Source organism: Suncus etruscus, chromosome 13 (assembly GCF_024139225.1).
Source record: "Suncus etruscus isolate mSunEtr1 chromosome 13, mSunEtr1.pri.cur, whole genome shotgun sequence".
NCBI classification, from domain to species: Eukaryota; Metazoa; Chordata; class Mammalia; order Eulipotyphla; family Soricidae; genus Suncus; species Suncus etruscus.
In genome coordinates, this window is record NC_064860.1 from 31,994,172 (window position 1) to 32,016,479 (window position 22,308).

At 38.8% G+C, this 22,308-nt stretch overlaps 1 protein-coding gene across 1 annotated transcript in view; it reads right to left on the minus strand.

Annotated features, from left to right (window-relative positions):
- The window catches only part of CFAP91 (cilia and flagella associated protein 91), a 71,696-nt gene extending 58,105 nt beyond the window's left edge, over window positions 1–13,591 (minus strand). Inside the window, exons 1-6 of the mRNA XM_049785548.1 lie at window positions 13,465–13,591; window positions 10,664–10,740; window positions 8,919–9,076; window positions 5,960–6,043; window positions 4,804–4,860; window positions 2,214–2,395 (exon numbers count right to left, since the gene is read on the minus strand). Coding sequence (XP_049641505.1) covers window positions 2,214–2,395; window positions 4,804–4,860; window positions 5,960–6,043; window positions 8,919–9,076; window positions 10,664–10,740; window positions 13,465–13,591 — 685 coding nt within the window. The remainder of the gene's footprint in view (window positions 1–2,213; window positions 2,396–4,803; window positions 4,861–5,959; window positions 6,044–8,918; window positions 9,077–10,663; window positions 10,741–13,464) is intronic.
- Window positions 13,592–22,308: the final 8,717 nt, after the last annotated feature.

A 22,308-nucleotide genomic window follows, 5' to 3' on the forward strand; every position in this document is an offset into this window, starting at 1 on the left:
GGTGGTGGGGATGTTTCACTGGTGAAGGGGGGGGTGTTCTGTTTATGACTGAAACCCAACAATAATCATGCTTGTAATCATGGAGCTTAAAAAGGATTTTATATTTAAAAAAATCACGTCTGGCAGGTTTAGGGGATACATTTCAAATTCCAGGTATCAAACCCCAGGTCAGTTGAGAGAAAGACAAATGCCCTACCCACTGTGCTATCACTTTGGTCCATTTTGTGTCTTTTTTTGTGCATAGTGTTGAAATGTCTGTAAAAAGCTTTATAAAATGTGGATATTTTATATTAACTGTTCTCATCCATGAATATGTACCTTTATCTAACATTCCTGCCAGCCTACTTCCCTTGCTCATCCAATTTTTTCATCATTATTTAATACAAAAATGCAGCCTGTATTTCCAAATGTCCTTAGAAGTGAATGTCCTTAGAAGTGTCAGAAGTGAGGAGTGAGAAGACCCAATTTCCCAAGTTCAAAGTTAGAATGTTCTCTGCATTGCTACAGTGTTGATTGACACTATCTTACTTTACTTCAAGGGTAAAGCTTTATCATATTTTGTTTGACTGCTGATTTGTTTGTTTGTTTGTTTGTTTGTTTTGGGAGTTGGGAGTCCTTCCAGCCAGTATTCAGTCAACTGTGCAGGCATTTCAGTTCTAGGATGCAAGAAAGAAGTGCTGCTAGGACTCTTCTGTGCCAGGGTCACATCAGGGGTGCTAGAGGAAGTTGAGAGTGGAAGGCTGAGGTATGTAGTTTAGAGAAGCAAACCTAAATCTGGTACATAAGATTGTACCATCTCTCCAGGTTCAGTTTCTAAAGTTTTTCCTTTAGTATACTATGTTCATTATAGATCAATTTTATTAAGTTATATACCGTATATTTCCTTCTGATTCCAGTTAAGATAATGAATTAAGTAGTGAATGTTATCAAATAATTTTCTGTATCTAATGAAGAATTTTTCCCTACATTTTTTGTTAAAATAAAAAGTTTTCTTGGTTTTCTGATAATGTACTTATCTTGAATTAGTAGCATCTTGAATTTATATGATCAGTCACTCAGTTATGATAAGTCATCTGCCAAAAATACTGTAAGGGTCAGGGCAAAAAGAGGGAAGGAGGAAGGAAAATACTGTAAGAGTTGATGGCTGATTTGTTTTTTAAAAATTAAAATTTTCAGGGGGGCCAGAACTGTGGCACAAAGCATTTGCCTTGCAACGCACTAACCTAGGACAAACCGGGGTTTGATACCCTGGCATCTCATATGGTTCCACAAGCCAGGAGCAATTTCTGAGTGCATAGCCAGGAGTAACCCCTGAGTATCACTGGGTGAGGCCCAAAAACCAAAAAAAAATTTTTTTTTAATTTTCAGAGGCTTGGGGCCAGAGTGATAGCTCAGCAGTAGGGTGTTTGCCTTGCACACAGCCAACCCAGGACAGACCTGGGTTTGATTCCCGGCATCCCATATAGTCCCTCGAGCCTGCCAGGAGCAATTTCTGAGTGCAAAACCAAGAGTAACTCCTGAGCACTGCCAGGTGTGCCCCCCATAAAAAATATTAGAGGCCAGAACAATAGTATACTGGGTAGATAATTTGGCTTGCATACTATCAACCCAGGATCAGAACCCAGCATCTCATATGGTCATCCAGCCCCACCAGGTGTGATCCCACTCAGTGTTACCCCAAAAAAAACATTAAAATTTTTTTCTTCATGTCAAATTGGTCTGTAATTTTCCTTTAGAGTAATATCCTTATTCAGTTTTCAAGTCAAGATCTATACTACTTTACAAAATACTCACCAAAGAAAATCCTTTCTTTGACCCCTCATGTCCAGTAAACTACACCTGCATTTTTATCTCTCTTCTTATCTACTTAATCTTCTTGTAAACATATTCGTTCTCTTTATTCAATTCCTGTTCATTTCTAAAGCCACTCACGTCATTGTGATGTCATTGAACTTACCAGGTTTGTATACAAAACTACATTTCCTTTCTTCCTGCCTTCATCTCTCTGTGATATTTTCAACAATGACCAAGATCTCAGCTTCTCCTTGGAACACTTTCTAAAATTATTTTATTGTATTTTATATTTTATTCCCAGCCTTAAATAGCAACACTTACAATCACTTATGCCTCTATGTGTGTTTTCCCAGAAATTCAATGGCATGTGTGATCAGCAGGACTACCATATACAAATGTCAAAAAAATGACCAACTCACCCCAACTAAGAGTGGCCAGGGTCAGGAGTTCAGGGATTGAGTCCTGAAGCACTACGTATTCTGGAGAATATGGATCTGTCTGGACATCAGCTTCCCGATAATCAGTCTGTGTGCCCACAGTGATATTTTTAGGGACTGATGACTGCTTAGTAAAAGGAGGTGGATAAGTATATGATTCTGTCCTAAAAGATAAATTATTTTAAAGATTAAAAGCTGATGTAACCACTTATACTATACTATATAATCAAGTAGAATTAAATCTTTAAGCTTCATTAAATCCATTTGCCATTTATATTTATTACTTTCTTGTTTGTTTCTGGGTCCTAGAGGGTCATTCCCAATGGTGCTCAAGGGATCCTGTATTGCCTGGGATCAAACCGGGCTTCATATAGGCACAGCATGTAGCATGTGTTTCAGCCCTTGAACAATTGCTCAAGAAATCCACAGGCAATATACTCAGCTGGATAAAACAGGACAGAAAAGAAAGGAAAGAAAGAAAGGAAAGAAGGAAAGAAAGAAAGAAAGAAAGAAAGAAAGAAAGAAAGAAAGAAAGAAAGAAAGAAAGAAAGAAAGAAAGAAAGAAAGAAAGAAAGGAAAGAAAGAAAGGAAAGAAGGAAAGAAAGAAAGAAAAAAGAAAGAAAGAAAAGAAAGAAAAAAGAAAGAAAGAAAGAAAGAAAGAAAGAAAGAAAGAAAGAAAGAAAGAAAGAAAGAAAGAAAAAAGAAAGAAAGAAAGAAAGAAAGAAAGAGAGAGAGAGAAAGAGAGAGAGAAAGAGAGAGAAAGAAAGAAAGAAAGAAAGAAAGAAAGAAAGAAAGAAAGAAAGAAAGAAAGAAAGAAAGAAAGAAAGAAAGAAAGAAAGAAAGAAAGAAAGAACGAAAGAAAGAAAGAGAGAGAGAGAGAGAGAGAGAGAAAGAGAGAAAGAGAAAGAAAGAAAGAAAGAAAGAAAGAAAGAAAGAAAGAAAGAAAGAAAGAAAGAAAGAAAGAAAGAAAGAAAGAAGAAAGAAAGAAAGAAAGAGAGAGAGAGAGAGAGAGAGAGAAAGAAAGAAGAGAGAGAGGGAGGGAGGGAGGCAGGGGAAGGGAAGGAGGAAGAGAGGGGAACGCGAGGGAGGGAAGATGGGTGAGAGGGAAAGAAAGGAAGCCTTTCAGGCAGCACCCAGGACAGATAAGCAAGGATAAGTGACCCCACAACCAAGGACTGAGGCAGAAGGGACAGTCTGTTTGGTGTGACACTAGTAAAAATGGGAAAATCCCCAGCTTGAGCTCAGCAGAGTGAAACCAGCAAGTGGCAGCCATTCTGCTTCCATCTCTCTGTGGCTGCACTTTCTTTCTTCTGCGGTCAAGGAACTGTACTACAACACTTAATAACAGTACCATCCATCAAAGTTCACAATGGGAAAACTATGCAGAACCCCACCACACCATGTGACTGAAGAAGCTAGTTCTGGAGACCTAACCAACACCTGCCAACTACATAACATTTTTGATCAGGACTTTAGAGAAAAAGTGTTACAAATGTTTAACAAACTTAGAAAAAATGATAGAACAGACAGTCCAGAAGACTCAGAGGATGTGAAAGTAGAAATGAGAAAACTTCAAAGAGGAATTATCAGAGATGAAAAACATGGTAGGTGAAATGAAAACTTCACTGGAAAGCCTCACCAGCAGAATAGCAACTGCTGAGGATAGAATCAGTGATATGAAAGAGAACTGCAGTGGCCAGAGAGCTAGCACAGCAATAGGGCTATAGAGCGTCTGCCTTGCATACAGCCAATCCAGGACAGATGGTGGTTTGAATCCCGGCATCCCATATGGTCCCCTGTGACTGCCAGGAGTGATTTCTGAACACAGAGCCAGGAGTAAGCCCTGAGCACTTCCAGGTGTAACCCAAAAACAAACAGAGAGAGTGAGAGTGAGAGTGAGAGAGAGAGAGAGAGAGAGAGAGAGAGAGAGAGAGAGAGAGAGAGAGCACTGCATAACACCTCCATACAACAGAATAGGCTAAAATAAATCCTCAAAGAAAGTGAGAAGATGATAATAAAACTCAGGGATATTGGGGCTGGAGTGATAGCACAGCAGTAGGGTGTTTGCCTTGCATGCAGCAATATAGGTGAAACTAGCAGATATTATGTGAGTATAGTCAGAAAGAAAGGAATAGATATAGAATGATCTCTCTCATATGCAGGACTTAATGCTACACAGCAAGGTAGCAGCAAAGGGTCAAAGGCAACAACATAATAGGAAAAGTGATCCACACAATTTAGCTAGTGTGGCAGAGAAGAGAGAGGAGAAAAAGAGGAATGTTGTGGTCCTTGGAAGGAAGATTGATATACTGGTAATGAGCCTGGTGTTGAGATTATGTGCATGAAAAACTATTCATTACCATCACTGTAAAATCACAGAATCTCAATTCAAAATATTTTTAATAATAAAATGCTGCTCATTACCTAATAGAAGATTCTATGGCTTTCTAATGTTTTGTGATCCACAGTTTGCAATATATCAATTTAGAAAATGATATTTTGGGGACAAATATAAAATCAAACCATATATATATAAACTTATCCCCCAAAGTTTTAAAATAATAGTACTTACTTGGCTGTAGCAAAAACAGCACTGAATGGGGTCCGTGTATAAAATGGAAGGTAAGGTCTGGAAGAGAAAGAAAAACACAAATATAAATAATTTCTGCATTGTGTGCATTCTGAACTTTCTTCTAATTTCAGCATTTTCCCCTTAAAAATTAGTGAGCTTGAATATTCCATTAATCAACAATCCTAAAACTCTGACATACACAAAAATCATAGGGTAGTGGGAGATATTCCCAAATCTCATCCAGGAAAGTTAGCAGCTCTAAGGTCAAGTCAATGAATGTGCATTTCAATTAAGCAGTCCAGAGTTTTCTCTGCTGATAAATAATACCTTTAGAAGTACCACTATTGGGCTGTAGCTAGTTATTAGCTCCCAGCAACTTCTCAATTTCATAAAATATTCTGAATTTCCCAGTAATTCTGTTTAAACACTCCCACCAAAAAGCCTAGGAGTTGGGGCCAGAGAGATAGCATAGCAATAGGGTATTTGCCTTGCATGGGTTCAATTCCCGGCATTCCATATGGTACCCTGAGCCTGCCAGGAGCGATTTCTGAGCACAGAGCCAGGAGTAACATTTGAGCACCTCTGGGTGTGCCCCCCCCAAAAAAAAAGACTAGGAGTTGAACACACTATGTTAAGAATTTAGTCTTTGGGGTGACAAAGAGATAGTACAATAGGAGAGGTGCTTACCTCATAAAAGAGAAACCCAGGTTCAATTCCTGACACCCCACAAGGTCACCTAAGCACTGCCTGATTTGAGCACAGAGCCTGGAGTAAGCTCTGAGAACCACCTAATTGCCCCCCATTATAATAAAGGAAAAATTTTAGTGATTCATTGAAAAATTAGGCATTTGGGCTGATGATAGAATGGCAGGTGGGGCATTTGCCTTGCACACAGTCAACCCAGGTTCAATCCCAGCATTCCATATGGTCCCCTGAGCCTTCCAGAAGTGATTTCTGAGCTCAAATCCAGGAGTAAACTGAGTGCCACCAGGTATGGCCTAAAAACCAAACTAAGAGTCTCATGCTCTACTGACTGAGCTAGCCGGGAGGCTTAAAAACCAAACTAAACAAAAAAATTAGGCATCATAAAAATTCCATAGGGAGGTTGTGCATAAATAATAATTTACTTTTTCAAGAAATTAGTAATTGTCTTTACCTATCAAAATATTTATAGCGATTCCTTCCAGTAATTTCAGGATCTTCATTTGCTTCTCTAGGTCTCTGAAAATAAGTATCCATTCTAAAGTGAAGCCAGGAAAAAAAAATTACTGAATTCTAAAATATGACTTCCAAAGATAATTTTATTGAGTATTTTTATTTCTATTAAGTATGAGTTATGCAGTTATCTCAAACAAAAAACAAACATGATTAAGCTACATCTCAGACTAGATAAAATTACTTTCCCAAGCCTCCTAGTACCTTTCCAACAATAACAAGAAGATGTGGGAAATTTTAAGTTCATATTTATAAAATATATAAACAAAATACCAGCTTTAAATTAATATTATATGAAAATAACAAAGTTGTTAGGACAATTTTTTATCCAAACTGAAAAATAATTGGTTTTTGTTTGTCTGTTTTGGAGTCACACTGGCCTATGCTTAGGATTTACTACTGGCTCTGTACTCAGAAATTACTCCTGGCAGGACTTGGGCAACCACTTGGGCAATCAAATCTGGGTGAAATGTATGCAAGGCAAATGCCCCATATGCTGTACAATTGCTCCAGCCACAAGTAGCATTTTTGATTCACTACATTAAAGAAACATATATATTTATGAGAACAAGGGCTGGAGTGATAGCACATATTCTATTGCATAGAATATGGGTGACTCAGGTTAAATCCTTGGCATCTCCTATAGTTCCTGGAGCCTGCAAGGGGTAATTTTTGAGCACAGAACCAGAAGTAATCACTGAGCATCACTAGATGTGACCCAAAACCCAAACCTAAACAACATAAGAAACAAAAAAAGAGAGAGAGAGAGAACAAGTAATTCAAGAGAGTTGTCTCTGAAGGTGATTAAGGATTAAGTCTTCAAATTTTTGAGGTTTTACTAGCAGAAACGTGGAGGCCAGAGAGCTAGTACAGCAGGTAAAGGCATTCACTTTGCACAGGATCAACTGTGATTTCTGGCACCACAAGCCCCACTGAGGAGTGATCCCTGAGCACAAAGCCAGAGTTCTAAGCTTACTTAGGTGTGGCAAAACAAGAAAACAAAACAAAACAAAACAAACAAAAATATAAAACACTTGTAATTCCCAAAATCAGGGCCAGAGTGGTGGTGTCTGCCTTGCAAGTGCTAGCCTAGGACAGACCGCAGTTGGTTCCCCTAGCCAGGAGCGATTTCTGAGCGCATAGCCAGGATTCACCCCTGAGCATCACTGAATGTGGCCCCCCAAAAAATTATTTCCAAAATCAAAGTAACAGAACATTGTCTAAATATATGCAAATACTTAGATATTCAGTTAAATCTTCTGAGAATATCAATTAAATTATAAAACTAACCATTGTTCCTGAAATCAGTCTAAATAAGGGTTTAGACTGAGTAAAAACCCCTAAACACTGAAAAGTAAATTGGGGCATTCAGTTGGCCTAAGTATAAGATCACAATTATACATCTTCAAAAATGCAGAAGAAATCAGCACAATTCTTTTTTTTTTTTAACACCTTGATTATATACATGATTGTGTTTGGGTTTCAGTCATGTAAAGAACACCACCCATCACCAGTGCAGCATTCCCGTCACCAATGTCCCAAATCTCCCTCCTTCCCACCCGACCCCCGCCTGTACTTTAAACAGGCTCTCCATTTCCCTCATACCTTCTCATTATTAGGAAAGTTCAAAATGTAGTTATTTCTCTAACTAAACTCATCACTCTTTGTGGTGAGCTTCATGAGGTGAGCTGGAACTTCCAGCTCTTTTCTCTTTTGTGTCTGAAAATTATTATTGCAAGAATATCTTTCATTTTTCTTAAAACCCATAGATGAGTGAGACCATTCTGTGTTTCTCTCTCTCTCTCTCTCTCTCTCTCTCTCTCTCTCTCTCTGACTTATTTCACTCAGCATAATAGATTCCATGTACATCCATGTATAGGAAAATTTCATGACTTCATCTCTCCTGACAGCTGCATAATATTCCATTGTGTATATGTACCACAGTTTCTTTAGCCATTCATCTGTTGAAGGGCATCTTGGTTGTTTCCAGAGTCTTGCTATGGTAAATAGTGCTGTAATGAATATAGGTATAAGGAAGGTGTTTTTGTATTGTATTTTTGTGTTCCTAGGGTATATTCCTAGGAGTGGTATAGCTGGATCGTATGGGAGCTCGATTTCCAGTTTTTGGAGGAATCTCCATATCGCTTTCCATAAAGGTTGAACTAGATGGCATTCCCACCAGCAGTGGATAAGAGTTCCTTTCTCTCCACATCACCGCCAACACTGCTTGTTCTCATTCTTTGTGATGTGTGCCAATCTCTGTGGTGTGAGGTGGTATCTCATCATTGTTTTGATTTGCATCTCCCTGATGATTAGTGATGTGGAGCATTTTTTCATGTGTCTTTTGGCCATTTGTATTTCTTCTTTGTCAAAGTGTCTGTTCATTTCTTCTCCCCATTTTTTGATGGGATTAGATGTTTTTTTCTTATAAAGTTCTGTCAGTGCCCTGTATATTTTGGAGATTAGCCCCTTATCTGATGGGTATTGGGTGAATAGTTTCCCCCACTCAGTGGGTGGCTCTTGTATCCTGGGCACTATTTCCTTTGAGGTGCAGAAGCTTCTCAGCTTAATATATTCCCATCTGTTAATCTCTGCTTTCACTTGCTTGGAGAGTGCAGTTTCCTCCTTGAAGATGCCTGTAATGTCCTGGAGTGTTTTGCCTATGTGTTGTTCTATATATCTTATGGTTTTGGGTCTGATATCGAGGTCTTTAATCCATTTGGATTTTACCTTCGTACATGATGTTAGCTGGGGGTCTATGTTCAATTTTTTGCAAGTGGCTATCCAGTTGTGCCAACACCACTTATTGAATAGGCTTTCCCTGCTCCATTTAGGAAGAAATCAGCACAATTCTTAAAAATATGCTCTAATATGCACCTTTTCTAACAGGCAAGACTTACACTGGAAACCTCTGAAGGCAATCTCTACGTTCAGCTTCAGGCCTCTTCCATTCTTGATTGATGAATGATGGAACAGGGTTTGCCTTGCTCCAGTGCAGAGAATATCTTGGATAATGAGTCAAGTTGCTGAACATGTTTTGAAACCTGGGAACTTTTCTCTAATATTAGAACAAGGAGGTAGGGAGAAAAAAAATTATATCATCAGATTTTTCTAAAACACTTTCCTTATATACATTTTTGGTAGGAGGGGCTTCCTTGATGTCTATTAACCTTCAATGTAAGGAATTCAAGATGTGGTGCTGCTTAGCAGGCATCCTAACACTGTATAAACTTTTATAGGGAGGGTTATTTTATAGGGAGGGTTATTCCTGGTTCTATGCCCAAGTGTAACTGACCCCTGATTGTGCTTCGGAGACCATATTTGGTGCCAGAGTTCAAACCCATGGCAACTGCATTGCAAAACACCACTTTTTGTTCGTTTCTTTTTGCAAAACACCACTTTTAACTCCTGCATAAAGTTCTTTTTTGTTGTTTTTAGTTTTGGGCCACACCTGGTGGTGCTCAGGCGTTACTCCTGGCTCTGCATTCAGAAATCCTCCTGGTTCTGCATTCAGAAATCACTCCTGGCAGGTTTGGGGGACCATATGGGATTCTGGGGATTGAACTGGGTGGGGTCTTTTGCCTGCAAGGCAAATGCCCTACTTGCTGTGCTATCACTCCAGCCCCCACCATACTCTTTTAAGAGTGAGACGGGGAAATGGTTCAAAGGGCCATCCCCAGAACCTCATGATCCCCCACAACCTGCTTCAAACAGGTTGACAGCCTGTTTGAAGTGGCCCCTGGGAACCTTTGATCCAAAACCCCAAATAGGAACCAACAAAAATGTACAAAACAGGGGCCAGAGTGATAGTACAGCGATAGGGTATTTGCCTTGTGTGCTGCTGACCAGGGACAGACATAGGTTTGATCCCCGGCATCCCATATGGTCCCACGAGCCTGCCAGGGACAATTTCTGAGTATAGAGCCAGGAGTGACTCTGAGTGCTGCCGGGTGTGACCCAAAAACAAAAACAACAAAAAAGAACGTTGTGCAAAAAAAAAAAAAGTGCAAAATAGCATGCATACATGGCATAGGAAGAAGTATATGCTTATCAGTACATGCTTAGGTTATCTCTAAAAGGAGACCCATGAAATAGGTGACAATATCTGATTATGTGAAGGGGACTGAAAGCTAGACATTACTTTTTTGCTTGTTTGTTTGTTTGTTTTGTTTTGTTTTGGGGTCACACCCAGCAGTGCTCAAGGGTTCCTCCTGACTCCATGCTCAGAAATCGCCCCTGGCAGGCACAGGGGACCATACAGGATGCCGGGATTCGAACCACCGTCCTTCTGCATGAAAGGCAAAAGCCTTACCTCCATGCTATCTCTCCGGCCCGCTAGACATTACTTTATACTCCTATTTTTTTGTACTACTTGAACTTTCTAACACAAGTATTATTATTATTATTATTATTGTTTTTCCCACTAAAGTAAGTTCAGTTTTAATGAGTTCTTCATTTACTATTAGTTCATTAATTCGACCTTAGGCCATTAAATATCAAGATGCCTGATAATTAAGGCAAAGGAATTTCTACATAACATAAGATCCAGTAGATATCTGGTAATAAATCATTCTGATCAGTACAGTTAGTTGCAGTACACGCTTTGGGATCCTTAGGTGGTTTCTAGTGGATAAATTCCACCTACCAGTTCTCCTTGCATCAGCAAGGCTTGGGCATTGGCCACTCTGTGGTCTTTCTCACTTGACAAAGTGAACAATGGATCTGCAAAATAACCAATAAAGTAACATGAGGAACAGAATTTACAGACTCTGGGGTTGAGAATTTCTATATTGAAATTCTGTGCAATTTCTATATTGATAAAGCTGTGTAATTTCTATGTTGAAACCAACTGAGGACTGGAGTGATAGCACAGCAGTAGGGTGTTTGCCTTGCATGCTGCCGACCCAGGACAGACCCAGTTCGATCCGCAGAATCCCATATGGTCCCCTGGGCCTGACTGAAGCGATTTCTGAGTGCAAAACCATGAGTAACTACCATATTTTCTGGCGTATAAGACGACTTTGAAACAAAAAAAAAGTCAACCGAAAATTGGGGGTCGTCTTATATGCCGAGTATATCCCGCAAAATGCCACTAAACGAAAATTGTCTGAATAGTGCCACAAAACGAATTTTCCAAGCAGGCTTTTTATGCATGCAAATTAGACAATATTTTGGACCCGAATCTACACTGTAAAAAGCTTGCTCAGATTGGTCAGAGTCAGAGAGGACATCTATTACAGTATAACCTTTGGACCTTTGCTTGTTGTGATTGGCTCATTGTGGAATATACAGATGCAGCACAGGAACATTCTGTCTTATACAGCGAAATAGGCCTAAACCTATGTTTTAACTGTAAAATTAGGGGATCGTCTTATATGCCCGGTCATCTTATACACCGGAAAATACAGTAATCCCTGAGTGCTGCTGGATATGGCCCAAAAACCAAAGAAAGCCAATTGAAAAAATTTATATATATATATATATATATATATATATATATATATATATATATATATATATCCTAACTCTGAAACAGCTCAACACCCTGTTCCTCATCATGAGTGAGTGGAGCATATGAAATGTACTTTACTGAGTTTTCCAAATCAGCTTATATAGAGTGAAGATGCCAACAGCTTCTAACAGACTCTCCAGAGCCACAATCTAAACATACTCCCATCTCTCCTATAAACAATTCACCTTCTAAAGTTAGGGAGCTAATAAACTACTCCAAAAAGAAATATTTTGCATACACAAACTATGCCTATTTGGAAGTAAATGAAGCAAAATTAAACTGGAGGTCGGGGATGTGGCTCAGCAGTAAAGTGTATGCTTTTACATGTAGGGCTGGGTTCAATTCCCAGCACCACAGAATCCCCAAATTCCAAGATAATCATTGTTACTCAGTGTTACAGTATGTGGAACAAAAGGCAGAAAAGATAAAAAAAAATTCAGTATGTGATTTATTTTATGGGTTTCCCCCCCCCCCCCCTCTCTCTCTCTCTCTCACAAACACACACAAAACAAGAACTATTAGTGCTGGTGTGGATGTGAGAAAAAGGAACTCCCATTCACAGCTGGTGGGGATGCTGTCTAGTCCAGCCTTTCTGGAAAATAATATGGAGATTCCTTAAAAACTGAAAATTGAGCTTCCTTATGATCCAGCAGTACCATTCCTAAGGATATACCCTTAGGAACACAAAAATACAACACAAAAATACCCTCTGCATGCCTATGTTCATTGCAGTTCTATTTACAATAGCCAGAATCTGTAAACAGCCCAGGGGCCTGACAATAGATGAGTGGCTAAAAAAAAAACTGGTACAATATAGATACTGGAAAAACTGGTCCAATATAGATGCTGGAATACTATGCAGCCATCAGGACAAATGAAGTCTTGAAATTTTCCTATACATAGATGGATATAGAAATTATTGTGCTGAGTGAAATAAGTCAGAGGGAGACAGACACAGAATAGACTTACTCATCTGTGGTATTTAAGAAAAATAAAAGACAATATAGTAATACTATCCAAAGACAATAGAGATGAGGGCTGGAAAGACCAGTTCATGATATGAAGCTTACCACGAAGAGTGGTGAATGTAGTTAGAGAAATAACTATACTAACAACTATCATAAAATAGATAGATAATAGATAATATTATGATTGAGAAAATTAGAATGCCTGTCTCAGACAGGCATGGGGTGGGGAGGAGGAAGATGGGGCCATTGGTGGCAGGGGAATGTTTATAAATTATAGTGTTTAATATATGTATATATATTTGGGGTGGGGTTGAGGCCACACTCTGCAGCGCTCAGGGGTTACTCCTGGCTCTGCACTCAGAAAACGCTCCTGGCAGGCTCAGGGGACGACATGGGATGCCAGGGATCACTCCCAGGTCTGCTCTAGGTCGGCCATGTGCCAGGCAAACTACCTACCCTCTGTGCTATTGCTCAGGCACCAAAATAAATATATTTTTTCAAAGAATCATTTTTAGGAAAGAAAAAAGAAATTAAAGCTGAGATTAAATGGCACTTCTTTACCTCCCATATCAAATGCCCAGAAAAGAGAGTAGGAAGATCACCCCTTTGGGGGCATTCACAAGATTTGAACGCAGGAATGTTGGGAGAACTTCCAAGATTGCACATTAGTGCATGCTTTTCTGGATATAAAATTCCTAGAAAAGGTAAAGTGCTAGGCAACTGAGTGTTACTACTAGGAAAGGGGTGATGTAAAAAGCAAAAAAAAAGGGCTCATCGCTGCTCCAGAAAACAGAACACACTGTGGACTCTGAAAGGACTCCAAGAAGTCTTCCACATAGCAAGTTTGGCTTGCTCCTCCCAGCAAAGGGCCACCTAAGACAAGGGATTCTTCCAGAAGCTTGTCTTTTCCAGGCTGTGAGGCCTGCCTCGGCTAGAAGTTGACAACTCAGGGAGGAAGGTTCTTACCATACAGAAAATCAAATGCCCGATTGGTGTGGACCGCGGGCTGCTGGTCAGGCCTTGAGCCGCCGCCGGTGGTTTGAGACACCTGCGGCATGAGGATGGGCTCCTGGATGGTCAGTGCGTGTTTCATGATGCTGTCTGTCTCTTTCCTCCACTGGGAGACACAGGGAAGGCAGAGCTTAGGCGTGCACTGTCGCTATGGTAACGAGTGCAGCCGTCAGGGGCGGTACAGGACGTAGGGGCGGGGCTAGGAAAGAGGCGGGACCCTGGGAGGGGAGGACTCCCAAGGGGGCGTGGCCCTATAAAAGGCGGGCTTGAAAGGGCGGGGCTATGGAAGGGGTGGGGCTCTGTGCAGGCTGGGCGGGTTTGGCGGGAGAGTAAGAAAGAGATGTGGGGGCCGGAGAGATAGCATGGAGGTAAGGCGTTTGCCTTTCATGCAGGAGGTCATCGGTTCGAATCCCGGCGTCCCATGTGGTCCCCGGTGCCTGCCAGGAGCAATTTCTGAGCGTGAAGCACTGCCGGGTGTGATCCAAAAACCACAAAAAAAAAAAAAAAAGAAAGAGATGTGGAGCCAGAGAGATAGCATGGAGGTTTGCCTTGCATGCAGAAGGATGGTGGTTCGAATCCCGGCGTCCTATATGGTCCCCTGAGCCTGTCAGGAACGATTGACTGAGCATAGTGCCAGGAGTGACCCCTGAGCGCTGCCGGGTGTGGCCCCCAAAACAAAGAAATATAAAAAAAATAAAATAAAAGAAGAAAAATCTTAGCTATAGGCAAGAGATGTTAGTTAATAATAAAATTAATATGTGTATAAATAATATAAAACACTTAATTGTAACATATTATATTTAAAATACATTTTACTGACTAGTAACGTATTAATATTTATTATTATAATTTGAATATAATAATTCATTAAAATGAAAGTCCTACTTTGCTATATTGGGAGATAATTCCCAATGGATTTCTCATGGGTTCTTATTCTCTTTCAAATGAGGAACACAGCTCTTACTCTGACTTATTTTGGAAGATAAAGACATCCCTGAGTCTGCCCTGGAGGAAAGAATAGGTTTTCTTCCAGCTTTACAAGACAAAGATAGTCTCTGTCTTTGTACAAAACCTAGATTTTCTTAGTACCCACTGCTGGATCTCCTAGGAAGCAGCTGTAAAAATAACTAAGGAATCACTGATTTAAATTTGATGAAAAAATATCCAAAATAGAGTTGGGGGCTAGATAAATAGTTCACAAGCAACATCTAGCATCTGTATGGGAATAGTCCCTGAATGTTGCTGAGTATCCTCCCCAGTACCAAGAAATGGGGACCATGTGGTTCTGGGGATCAAATTCAGGTCACCAATAAGCAAAGCTTGTGCTCAGCTTGCTTTGCCATGCCACACATACACAGTTCATTTCTTCTTTTACACTGACACAGTGTTGGAGTTCCAGAAGTCATCTGAAAACTACATAAAACTAATCCCATTAATCTCCGGTACTGGATTTCTCTGAGCACAGGACAGAAATAGCCACCGTCCCACCACCCTCATAAAGAAATTTGCCAGAATCTAGTCAAAGGGAGAAAGAGAACAAATGCTTCATTTCCAGGAGAGCTGAATTGGTTGCTGATATGCCATGGTCCTCTGAGCTCTTCCAGGAGTGAGATCAGAGTTTTACCCACCCCACCACTGTTCAGGTATGGCCCCAAATAAAATAGTTAATTGTAATTCTTTTTTTTTTTAATTTTTCATCATGGTTTTGAGCAGAAAAGTTAGCCCTATATTATTCCAATATATAGTCAGAGGTAATTTGAAACCAGTAAATGAAGGTATGATTCAGAAGTTGACTGACTTATTGAGTTGAACCAAATAAACTTATTGAATGTTGAGAATCCTAACAATGGACATTTCAAGTAAAGTCCTATATTTCTGGAAAATGTAGCTTTGTTTATCTCCTTCCTTTCTGAATTATATCGTACAATTTGTAAGACTTGAATTGATATTTTATGTTTATCTATAGAAAAACAGATATAAAACCAGAAATGAATGATTACAGAAAATAACAACAGGGCCCGGAGAGATAGCACAGCGGTGTTTGCCTTGCAAGCAGCCGATCCAGGACCTAAGGTGGTTGGTTCGAATCCCGGTGTCCCATATGGTCCCCCATGCCTGCCAGGAGCTATTTCTGAGCAGACAGCCAGGAGTAAACCCTGAGCACCGCAGGGTGTGGCCCAAAAACCAAAAAAAAAAAAAAAACAAAAACAAAAAAACCAACAACCAACCATCATACAACTCATTTGTGTTCTAATTCAAGTAACTCCACTAATCAAATTAGACATATTTCCTAACTCATGGACCATTGAAATGAGTCCCCGGGAGTCATTAGTGCATATTAAGTGTGAGGCTAAATTACTCTCAAAGTAAATGTTTCCTTGAATGCCAAGTAGTTTTGTTATTTTTTGTGTATCTATACATACTAATTAATTCTACTTCTTTAGTCTCAGCGTATGGGGTCACTCCTCTACCATCAACTGCCAAGCTTTACATTGATGAAGTTCCACACCTGGGATTAGTTAGACATGAAAAATGGCTAACACCCTATTTCATGATGAAAGTTTACAAAGTATTCCCTGTTATTACTTGTTATATTACCAGTGCTATTATCTTGTTCCCAGAACGGCTGCTTGATGCCATAGAAAGCGAATGTTCTCCCTCAGTACCATACAATAACATTGTTACTGCACTAAGGAAAAGTCCATTACAGTCCAGCTTTCAAGCTTTGCTGCTTACCAATTTAGCAATTACAGCTAAGTATATTGGTTCGAATAGCAGAGCCCCAGGGGCTCAAAAACAGTAATGATTGCTGGTTAAAGTCAGAATTGGGAAGCTCAACCTTGACATAAAAATATTAATCAGCCAACCTCATAGTTGCCTCCATAACAGAGGGTTATGCATTAAGACTTTAGAATTTAGTCTTCACGTGATACCTCCCCATGTAATGAAATTATATTATACTTCATGTAATCTCGAAATAAAATGAAAGCTCTTTGAAAACTTTTGTTTCTGTTGGGAACAGTGGGTAACTGAAATTTTATTTGAGATAGAATGGAATACGCTAAATGTATGGTCTATGGAAGCTGCTTTGTCTTTAATAGTTACAAGAAGCTCTTCCACAAGTTTGAAGGCATTCAGGTTGGAGAGAAAACCACATGACTTGCATATGGCAAAAAAAAAAAAAAAAAAAGGCTGTTCAATGTTTCTGAGACAATGGCCATCTTTTAATTCTATTTCTGGTCAAACATCTGGATTCCTTGTTCTATTGCCAATAATATCTAGAATGAAATGTTTTGGAACATGTACATTTAAAAATAGACTTTTGAAAAACAAACAAAAAATAAAGCAAACATAGGAAGAACAAGATTTCGTGAGGTTGGTCATCCTCTGGTCAGTTCTCTCTCTTAGTCATTTTCACTGAGGCTGTGAGTCCAGTAAACCTAGCCCAGATTTCTATAAAAGTGCACTCTTTTAAGTGTTCACTTTTTCTTGTAATTCTGTACCATCTGGAATTGAACCGACTCATTTGCAAAAAAAAGAAAAATAATAGAGTTGGGTTTCAACTCCCTTTGGCAAGGAAGTGAAAGCAAAAAAAAAAGTAAGTGTTTTACATTGAATATTGCACTGTGAAAACAATGTCTTTCACTGTGAAATAAATCATCATTAACAAAAATTCTGTTAGATGGGAAAAACCCTTCACACACCAAATATTTCACAACTCAACAGCAACAAAATAATCTTTGTCAAAAAGGTGGAGAGGAGCTGAACAGACAGATGACCACAAGTCACAGGGGAAAATGCTCATCATAACTGAGTATCAGGAAACTGCAAATAAAAATGATGAAGTAACATCACCACATACCAGTAAGAGTGGCACTAGTATAACAAAAATCTAGAAAGAACAAGTGCTGGAGAGGATGTGGAGAAAAAAGAACCCTTGTTTACTGTTTGGAAGCACAGTGGCCCTATCTCTATAAGAAAGAGTAAAGAAATTTCTAAAAAATACTTAAAAGTTAAGGGCTACTGAGACAGTCCAGGTTTAAGGCACTTGCCTTGCATAATCACATTGAATCACAGTTCAATCTCCTTCACTCTGTAGTCCTCCAAGAACTGCCTGAACAATCTCTAAGCACTGAGCAGGAGTAGTCCAAACCACCAGGTGTCACCCCAAAATCAAAAATAACTAAATCAAACTACGATATGACTTAGCAGTTCCACTCCACGTATCCATCCAAAGAACATAAAATACTTACTTGAGTGGTCTTATGAGCAAAGAGTGGAAATAAAAAATGATCAGACCTAAATACCCAATTCAAAGTCAATGGCAGTAGAATCAAGAGACCCAAACTACAACAAGCTATACACAAAAGGAACCTGTTATACTAGCAGTCCAGGGGCTAAGGGTGGAGGTACAAGATGCATGCTGGGGACAGTGGCAGAGGGATGTCAACACTGGTGGTGGAACTTGCCCTACTTCACTGTCACTATGTACCTTAAATATAATTGTGAGAGAATTTAATTCACATTGGTCTCAATAAAAATTATTTTAAAAACTACATATTTGAAAAGAGACATGCACACCTAATGTTCATTGTAGCACTGTTTATAGCAGCCAAATTTGAAAAACAAATTCAAAGTTTGGAAAGTGCCCTAGGGCATAAAAATAGAATAAAAAATGATATAGTATGTATACAAAATGGAACACTACTCAACTGTATTTTTCTACAATATAAATGGTGTTGGAGGTTGTCATGCTGAGTTAAGACAGTCACTTGACTTGTTATAGTTACTGTTTGGTAGAGGGAAAGTTATTGTGTTTTGGTAACTTATTTTTAAAATCAGATCCTAGCCCTTTTAATATTTTATAAATTTAAATTAAATTAAATTTATTGATTGATTGATTTAGGTTTTGGCACCATATCCAGAGATGCTCGGGATTACTCTTGGTTCTGCACTCAGCAACTACTCCTGGCACACTCAGGGGAACATATGGGATGCTTGAGATCAAACCTGTGTTGACTGAGTGCAAGGCAAACACCCTGCCCACTGTGCTATTGCTCCAGTCACCTCTTCATAAGATTGTATTTTATTTTAAAAATAATATCTTTATTTAAGCACCATGGTTACAAACACAATTGTAGTTGGGTTTCAGTCATAAAAACAACATCCCCCTTCACCAGTGCAACATTCCCACCATCTATGCCCCCAACTTCCTCCTACACCACACCCCCTCCATTTATTCAAGACAAGCATTATACATCTCTCACTATTAACATTGTCATCATAGTTGTCATTGTACTTATTTCTCTAACTGCATTCACCACTTCTTGTGGGGAGCTTTATATTGTGAGCTAGTCCTTTCAGCCCTCATCTCTACTGTATCTGGGCATTATTACAATAATGTCTTTTATTTTTCTTAAAACCCATAGATGAGTGAGACTATTCTGTGTCTATCGCTCTTCTTCTGACTTATTTCACTCGGCATAATAGTTTCCATGTCCATCCATGTATAGGAAATTTTCATGACTTCATCTCTCCTGAAGGCTCCATAATATTCCATTGTGTATATGTACCACTGTTTCTTTAGCCATTCATCTGTTGAAGGGCATCATGGTTGTTTCCAGATTCTGGCTATTGTAGATAGTGCTGCAATGATAGGCTAGAGGAAGGCTTTTTGTGTTATGCTTTTGTGTTCCTAGGGTATATCCCTAGGAGTGGTATAGCTGGATCATATGGGAAGCTCGATCTCCAGTTTTTTTTGAGGAATCTCCATATTGTTTCCCATAAACACTAGACTAGACAGCATTCCCACAAGCAGTGAATGAGAGTTCCTTTCTCCCCACATTCCCACCAGCACTGATTGTTTTTATTCTTTGTGATGTGTGCTAGTCTCTGTGGCATGAGATGGTACCTCATTGTTATTTTGATTTACATTTTCCTGATGATTAGTAATGTAAAACATTTTTTCATGTATCTTTTGGCTATTTGTATTTCTTCTTTGAGGAGTTCTTCTCATTTTTTGATGAATTTAGACTTTTTATTCTTGTTAAGTTCTGTCAGTACCTTGCATATCTTAAATATTAGCCCCTTATCTAATGGGTATTGGGTGAATAGTTTCTCTCACTTTGTGGATGGCCTTTGTATCCTTGTCATTATTTCTTTAGAGGTGCAGAAGCTTCTCAGCTTAATATATTTCCATCTGTTTATCTCTGCTTTCACTTGTTTGGAGAGCGCAGTTTCATCCTTGAAGATGCATTTAGTTTCAATGTCATGGAGTGTTTTACATATGTGTTCTTCTATATACCTTATAGTTTCAGCTCTAATATCAAGGTTTTAAATCTATTTGGATTTGACCTTGGTTCATGGTGTTAGATGGAGTTCTGAGTTCATTTTTTAGTATGTGGTTGACCAGTTGTCCCAGATGATTGTTGTTGAAGAGGCTTTCCTTTTCCATTTTGCATTTATTGCCCCTTTATCAAAGATTGGTTGTATTGGGTTGGAGAGCTAGCACAGTGGTAGGACATTTGCCTTGCAAGCTGCCAACCCAGGACCAATGGTGGTTCGAATCTCAGCATCCCATATGGACCTCTGTGCCTGCCAGGGGCAATTTCTGAGTGCAGAGCCAGGAGTAACCCCTGAGCACCGCTAGGTCTGACCCCAAAACAAAAATAAAAACAAGAACAAAACAAAGATTGGTTGTGTGACTGGGGAACATTTTCTGCATACTCAAGTCTATTTCACTGATCTGAGGGTCTTTCTTTATTCCAATACCATGCTGTTTTAATGACTATTGCTTTGTATACAATTTAAAGTTGTATTCCATGTTCCTTTACCCAAGGGCTGTTCATATGTGTTTATTGTTCCAAATGAATTTCAGGAGTATTTGATTCACTTCTTTGAAGAATGCCATGGGTATTCTTAAAGGGATTGCATTAAATCTGTACAATGCTTTGAGGAGTATTGCCATTTTAATAATGTTAATCCTACCAATTTATGAGCAGGGTGTGTGCCTCTATTCCATTTTTTTCCTCTTTTATTTCTTGAAGCAGGGTTTTGTAGTTTTCTTTATATAGGTTTTTTGCTTCTTAAATTGGTTCCAAGGTATTTGAGTTTGTGTGACACTAATGTGAAAGAATGGAATTTTTTTAATGTTCATTTCTTCTATCATTACTGGTATATAAGAAGGCCATTGATTTTTGTGTATTAATTTTGTAGTCTGCCACTTTGCTATATGAATCTATTGTTTCTAGAAGCTTTTTGGTAGAGTCTTTAGGATTTTCTAAATATAGTAGCATGTCATTAGCAACAGTAAGAGTTTGACTTCTTCCTTTCCTATCTGGATGCCCTTGATATCTTTTTCTTGCCTAATTGTTATGGCAAGAACTTCAGCACTATGTTGAAAAGGAGTGGTGAGAGAGGGCAGTCTTGTGTTATACCAAATTTTAGAGGAAAGGATTTTAGTTTATCTCCACTGAAATAAGCCATTGGCTTGTGGCAGATGATTTTGACTATATTGAGAAAAGTTCCTTTCATTCACATCTTGATGAGAGTATATCAGGAAATGTGTGTTGGACCTTATCAAATGCTTTCTCTGCATCTATTGATATGGGCATATGATTTTCTTTTTTCTTTAAATAATGTATATTATGTTCATTGATTTATGTATGTAAAATCATCCTTGCATTTCTGGAATAAAACCTATTTGGTCATGGTGTATGACCTTCTTGATGAGGCATTGGATCTTATTTGCCAGGATTTTGTTTAAGATCTTTGCATCTGTGTTCATTAGGGATATTGGTCTGTAGTCCCCCCCCCTTTTTTTCTTTTACAACATATCTGACTGGTTTTAATATCAAGGGGGATATTAGCTTCATAAAAACTATTTGGGAGTGTATCTGTTTCTTTAATTTCATGAAAGAGATGAAAAGAATTGGTTGTAATTCCTCTTGAAAGATTTGAAAGAATCACTAAGTGATTCCATATTTGCCTGGGCTTTTGTTTTTTGGAAGACTTTTGATGACCATTCTAATTTTCTCAGTAGTGATGGGTCTGTTTAGATGTGGTAGATTATTCTGTTTAACCATGGAAGATGGTAAGAGTCCAAGAATTTATCCATTTCTTCCAGGTTCTCATATTTTGTAGCATAGAGTTTCTCAATGTAGTGTCTGATTACCCTTTGAATCTCTGCAGTATCTGTACTGAATGAAAAGATACCCCCTGTTCCCTTTTCATTTTTAATCCAGTTTATTAAGTTTCTCTCTATCCTTTTCTTTGTGAGTTTTGCTAGTGATCTATCAATCATGTTATTTTTTCGAAGAACCAACTTCTATTTTTGTTGATCTTTCAGATTGTTTTTGGGCTTCCTCTTTATTGATTTTGTTCTAAGCATTGTTATTTTCTTCTGTCCACTTATTTTGGGTTCATTTAGTTGATCATTTTCTAATTTTAACTCTTTTTTTTTTGACGGGTGTCACACCCAGAGGCACTCAGGGGTTACTCCTGGCTCTCTGCTCAGAAATTGCTCCTGGCAGGCATGGGGAACCATATGAGATGCCATGTTTTGAACCACCTCTATCCTTGTCTTCATTCGCTTTGCTAACACTGGAAATAGTTTTCTTTTTCAGAGCATATTCTTCCTTAAGATCCTGAATATTTGCAGCCAGAACTTCCAAGTTTTGCTTTCAACCTCACCAATCAATTTTAATAAGTTCTCTTTTTCGTCTTGAATGAGCTTATTCTGCTTGCTGTTCTGATTTTGATAGTTCATAAATACGTCAACCATTCGTTTTCTTCCTTTAA